The 6,000-nt window shown below is 36.0% G+C and overlaps 1 protein-coding gene across 3 annotated transcripts in view; it reads right to left on the bottom strand.

The window, feature by feature from the left end:
• Positions 1 to 222: 222 nt before the first annotated feature.
• The window catches only part of LOC137425332 (coiled-coil domain-containing protein 80), a 31,236-nt gene continuing 25,458 nt past the window's right edge, over positions 223 to 6,000 (bottom strand). For all 3 annotated transcript variants that reach the window (XM_068113646.2, XM_078776557.1, XM_078776558.1), the window contains exon 9: positions 223 to 1,064. In XM_068113646.2, the coding sequence (XP_067969747.2) occupies positions 825 to 1,064 (240 nt within the window). In that variant the 3' untranslated portion in view covers positions 223 to 824. The remainder of the gene's footprint in view (positions 1,065 to 6,000) is intronic.

The raw sequence follows: 6,000 nt of genomic DNA, 5'->3' as shown, positions 1-6,000 counted from the left end.
TATTACTCACAAATCAGTGAGTTTGATTTGCATACAGGAACACAACAATTGTGGTTAACCATTATGGTTAACCCGTCGGGAGTGGGTGTTTCTAGTTGTTGTTGTTGTATAACCCCAGACAGCTCTCTCGACCAAGCATGGAGACAGCCGATCAATCTCCCAGGAGCTCCCCCTCAAATCACGTGATGGTCAGAATACACAAGGCACATCAACAGGCAGTAAGTCAGGCAATGATTATATTAAAAAGAAATCATTTTTGTTCAGAGGCAAAAAATAAAAGCAAATGCTTTTTAGGAAGATTTGAACATCGTTTTTCTTCATATAATACTGTTATATGTGTAATGTCTTGCAGAAAATGTAGTCAATGTGGAAAGAAAAACCATGGAAAGGGGGAAAAAAAGAAACTAATGAAATATTTGGAACGATGTGAGATATAATAGGGAGGTGTGGGAGTTGGTGTGTTTGTGTCCCCATCCGAATCACTGGTCCAGGATGCGTTGAAACACAGCACCCTGTGTCATCACATCTTCAGAGAAAAAAAGGAGAAGAAGAAGAGATTCTGAAAATGAAGGATCCAAAAATTATGGCACTAAGAACAAACAGTAAAGAAATGAATAAAACAAGGAAGGAATAGGGAACAGAAAAAGTCACAGGATGAAATCTAAGAAGGACTACTGGCAGAATAAGAGCAAAACCCGAGATAGGAAAGGTGTCGAACCAGAGTGAGATGAAGCACAGCAAGGAAAGACTAGATTACAATATGATGAAATGCAAGCTTTGACGCATTATGATGAAAAAAAGCATAAGCCTCATTGGCAAGAATGTTATTTATCTTGATCTTCACGACGACGGTTGAGATTACGACGGTGGTTTTCAAATTCCCTCCGCTCACTCATGTGGCAGTGGAGACCAAGTGACGCCTGAATTCCCATTTCCTGCTGTCGCAGCTGCATGGAGTCGATTAGGTCAAAGATCGTAGACATGTCCCACATTGGAGAGGGATACCACGACTTTACATTCCCATCTTTGCCCACGAGGAACATTGAAAAGTAAGAAGAACCGACCTGTGTGATGGGATGAGGGGAAGGTGCAGAGGCAAGCAGATCAACATGAGAGGAGCTGTGCATTATGTGTATTAGTGGGTACTCCCACCCAACAACAACAATAACAACAATAATATCCCATTGAGCTTTTCAACAAATATTGTAGCATCAGTGCTGGAAAAAGAAAAACAGCAATAATGCTGCTATCCCGGAAACCATCAATCCGGGAATGTGTCTGAAATATTGTTTCTGACCTCAGGTGTACAGCATCGTGAAGATTATGCTCGTTTCTTGAAATTTAGGAAGTAGGAATGTTTATTACTTTTCTTTTTTTGTTATGCAGTTTTGTAGATGATCTGGTGTGGTGATGCAGAATGATGTGGGAAGAGGACATGCCCCTGAAAACTGAGCCGCTTCCAGCTGCGCAGCATGTGTGGCCGAGAAGGGTGATGGGGCGATGTCCCATTGGGTGTCATCAATCAAACCCTGCCCCAGAACTTTTCTGGTAGATTTTTGGTAAAAAAATAAATAGAGAGAGAGAAGGTCAAGAGAGCATGTCAAGGAGCTGAGAGACATTGGCGAGAAACCAGACTATGTGGTCTAGTTAGCCAGATTGATTCATAAATCTAGAAACAGAGGGTGCTGACAAGTCTCTTAGGAAGTTTGGTGAATTGAACTTCTTGGATTGAAGTCTTGGTTCCAATGCGGACTATTCACTCAATCAGAATATGTAGCCTTACAGTTCTGAGTAAGATTGACTCTGAATGTGTGGGGGTGTGAATGGGCTAGCACAGGTGGAGAATAACGTTGTTTTTGTCCAGTGCTCTGAAACTGAGATTTAATTGTACACCGCTCCTTTCCCATGCCATCTCCAGGTGCTGCATAACCTCATTGCTGGGCACCGAAGGGGGCTCGGCAATGACGCACGCTGAAAGGGAGTACTCAGTTTTCACTTTGGTTGTTGTACACCGCATCTATCCTATGCGATCTCCAGGCATTGCAAATCGTCATTGCTGGGAACCGAAGGGGGCTCGGCAATGACGCACGCTGAAAGGAAGTACTCAGTTTTCACTCTGTTGTACACCGCACCTTTCCTATGCCATCTCCAGGCATTGAAAATCGTCATTGCTGGGCACCGAAGGGGGCTCGGCAATGACGCACGGTGAAAGGGAGTACTCAGTTTTCACTCTGGTTGTTGTACACCGCACCTTTCCTATGCCATCTCCAGGCATTGCAAATCGTCATTGCCGGGCACCAAAGGGGGCTCGGCAGTGACGCACGCTGAAAGGGAGTACTCAGTTTTCACTCTGGTTGTTTTCTTGTTTGTTTGTTTGTTTGTTTTCTTTCTTGTTTGTTTGTCCGGACGATATCTCAGCCATGCTAGGAAGCTGAAATTTCGACACAGACGTGAGCAAGTCCTTTGTCAAAAACAGTATTTTTTGTTTTTTGAATAAGCAATTAATTGAGGAGTTATTTAATTATTAGCGATTAATTAAGTACTTATTTAATTAATCAAATTTCCTTTCTCTTCTGACCATCAACTCAGGCACCTTTTGAGTTAGGAAGCTGATATTTGGACATGCCAATGACCAGGTGATTTGGCAGCAAAGGCTATTTTTGATTTATTAATTAATCAATTAATCAATTAATTATTTAATTATTCGATTAATGACAAAATATGACAAAAATTTTTTTTTTTTTTAAAGTTACAGATTCTGATGAAATGGTGGTGGTTTATGTGTTCTCTGACCGTATTGATTAATAGTTTAATTTTTTTATGATTATTATTTATTTATTTTCATTATTAATCATTTATTTATTTTCTTTCTCATTTGGCCAATATCTCAGGCACCTTTTGAGCTCGGAAGCTAATATTTGGACATGAGTGACCAAGTGATGCGGCTATCAAGGATATTTTTGATTTATTGATTAATCAGTTAATCAATGAATCGATTAATTATTAATTATTCGTTTAATTACTCAAATTTTTTTTTTTTTTTTCAGTTACAGATTCTGATGAAATGGTGGTGGTTTATGTGTTCTGTGACCGAATTGATTAATAATTTAATTTTTAAATGATTATTATTTATTTATTTTCATGATTAATCATTTATTTATTTTCTTTCTCATTTGGCCAATATCTCAGGCACCTTTTGAGCTGGGAAGCTAATATTTGGACATGACAGTGACCAAGTGATGTGGCTATCAAGGATATTTTTGATTTATTGAATAATCATTTAATCGATTAATTATTTATTCATTAATTGATTAATTAATTGATTAATCAATTACTTATTTAATTTTTTATTAATGACTTATTTAATTAAATTTCTAAAAGATACATCTTCGGATGAAGCACTTGTGGTTCAGTTATGCTATTAGCCAATTGATTAAGAAAATATTTTGTGATAATCTTTTATTGATTTTAATAATACAATTAATCAATCAATTAGCGTACACCTCTCCCTCCCAATGCAGCCTCCATGAGGTGCACTGCGGTATTGCCGGGCACCAGAGGCGACCCAGCAATGCCGCGCTGTAGGATATTTAATTATTTGGCATGGGGGCTGTGTACTTTGAATGTATCTGTACTTGTTTTCTTTCTTGTTTGTTTGTTTGTTTGTTTGTCCGGGCGATATCTCAGCCATCCTTTGAGCTAGGAAGCTGAAATTTCGGCACAATAGTGAGCAAGTCCTTTGTCAAAAACGTTATTTTTTGTTTTTTGATTAATCAGTTAATTGAGGAGTTATTTAATTATTAGCGATTAATTAAGTACTTATTTAATTAATCAAATATCCTTTCTCTTCTGACCATTAACTCAGGCACCTTTTGAGTTAGGAAGCTGATATTTGGACATGCCAATGACCAGGTGATTTGGCTGCAAAGGCTATTTTTGATTTATTAATTAATCAATTAATCAATTAATCGATTAATTATTTAATAATTCGATTCATGACTAAAACATTTTTTTTTTAAGTTACAGATTCTGATGAAATGGTGCTGGTTTATGTGTTCTATGACCGAATTGATTAATAATTTATTTTTTTAATGATTATTATTGATTTATTTTCATTATTAATCATTTATTTATTTTCTTTCTCATTTGGCCAATATCTCAGGCACCTTTTGAGCTCGGAGGCTCATGTTTGGACATGAGTGACCAAGTGATGTGGCTATCAGGGATATTTTTGATTTATTGATTAATCAATTAATCAATTAATCGATTAATTATTTAATTATTCGATTAATTACTATAAAAAAAAAATCAGTTACAGATTCTGATGAAATGGTGGTGGTTTATGTGTTCTGTGACCGAATTGATTAATAATTTAATTTTTTAATGATTATTATTTATTTATTTTCATTATTAATCATTCATTTATTTTCTTTCTCATTTGGCAAATATCTCAGGCACCTTTTGAGCTGGGAAGCTAATATTTGGACATGACAGTGACCAAGTGATGTGGCTATCAAGGATATTTTTGATTTATTGATTAATCATTTAATCAATCAATTATTTAATTTTTTATTAATGACATTGAATTAAATTTCTAAAAGATACATCTTAGGATGAAGCACTTGTGGTTTAGTTATGCTATGAGCCAATTGATTAAGAAAATATTTTGTGATAATCTTTTATTGATTTTAATTATACAATTAATCAATCAATTAGTGTACACCTCTCCCTCCCAATGCAGTCTCTATGAGCTGCACTGCGGTATTGCCGGGCGCCGGAGGCCGGAGGCGCCCCGGCAATGCCGCGCTGTGGGATATTTAATTATTTGGCATGGGGGCTGTGTACTATGAATGTATCTGTACTTGTTTGTTTGTTTGTCCGGGTGATATCTCAGCCATACTTTGAGCTAGGAAGCTGAAATTTCGGCACAATAATGAGCAAGTACTTTGTCAAAAACGATATTTTTTGTTTTTTGATCAATCAATTGATTGATGAGTTATTTAATTATTAGCGATTAATTAAGTACTTATTCATTTCCTTTCTCTTCTGGCCAATATCTCAGGCACCTTTTGAGTTCGGAAGCTGATATTTGGACATGACAATGACCAAGTGATTTGGCTGTAAAGGCTATTTTTGATTTATTGATTAATCAATAAATCGATTAATCATTTAATTATTTGATGAATGACTAAAAACATTTTTTTTTTGGAAGTTACAGATTCGGATGAAATGGTGGTGGTTTATGTGTTCTATTAGGCAATTGATTGATTATTTAATTTTTTACGATTATTATTTATTTATTTTAATTATTAATCATTCATTTATTTTCTTTCTCATCTGGACAATATCTCAGGCACATTTTGAGCTAGGAAGCTGATATTTGGACATGACAATGACCAAGTGATTTGTCTGTAAAGGGTATTTTTTATTTATTGATTAATCAATTAATCGATCAATTATTTATTGATTAATCAATTAATTTTTTTTATTTTTTATTAATGACTTATTTAATGAAATATCTAAAAGTTACATCTTCGGATGAAGCAATAGTGGTTTAGTTATGCTATTAGCCAATTGATTAAGAAAATATTTTATGACAATCTTTTATTGATTTTAATTATGCAATTAATCAATCAAATATTGTGCACCTCTCCCTCCAAATACAGTCTCTATGAGCTGCAGGGCGGTATTGCCGGGCACCAGAGGCGACCCAGCAATGCCGCGCTGGAGGATATTTTATTATTTGGCATGGAGGCGGTGTACTTTGAATGTATCTGTTCTTGTTTTGTCGTTTTTTTATTCCTGTACACAAAACTGTGGCTCCTGGAAGAGTGAAGTGACAAGTTAAAAGAGCAATGTACTGACAGCGGTGCCTCAGTAGGACACAACAAGCTAGGGAATGCATGAACAGGAAAAGAGAGAGGAAGGGAGAAAACAGTAACCTGCAAGTAAGAGGGTTGGATTAGCTGGGGTCGATGGGGATATAAAATATTGCGGGTA

The sequence above is a fragment of the Myxine glutinosa genome, chromosome 4 (assembly GCF_964187855.1).
Source record: "Myxine glutinosa chromosome 4, kmMyxGlut1.1, whole genome shotgun sequence".
NCBI classification, from domain to species: Eukaryota; Metazoa; Chordata; class Myxini; order Myxiniformes; family Myxinidae; genus Myxine; species Myxine glutinosa.
This window is presented reverse-complemented; position numbering and strand designations above follow the sequence as displayed.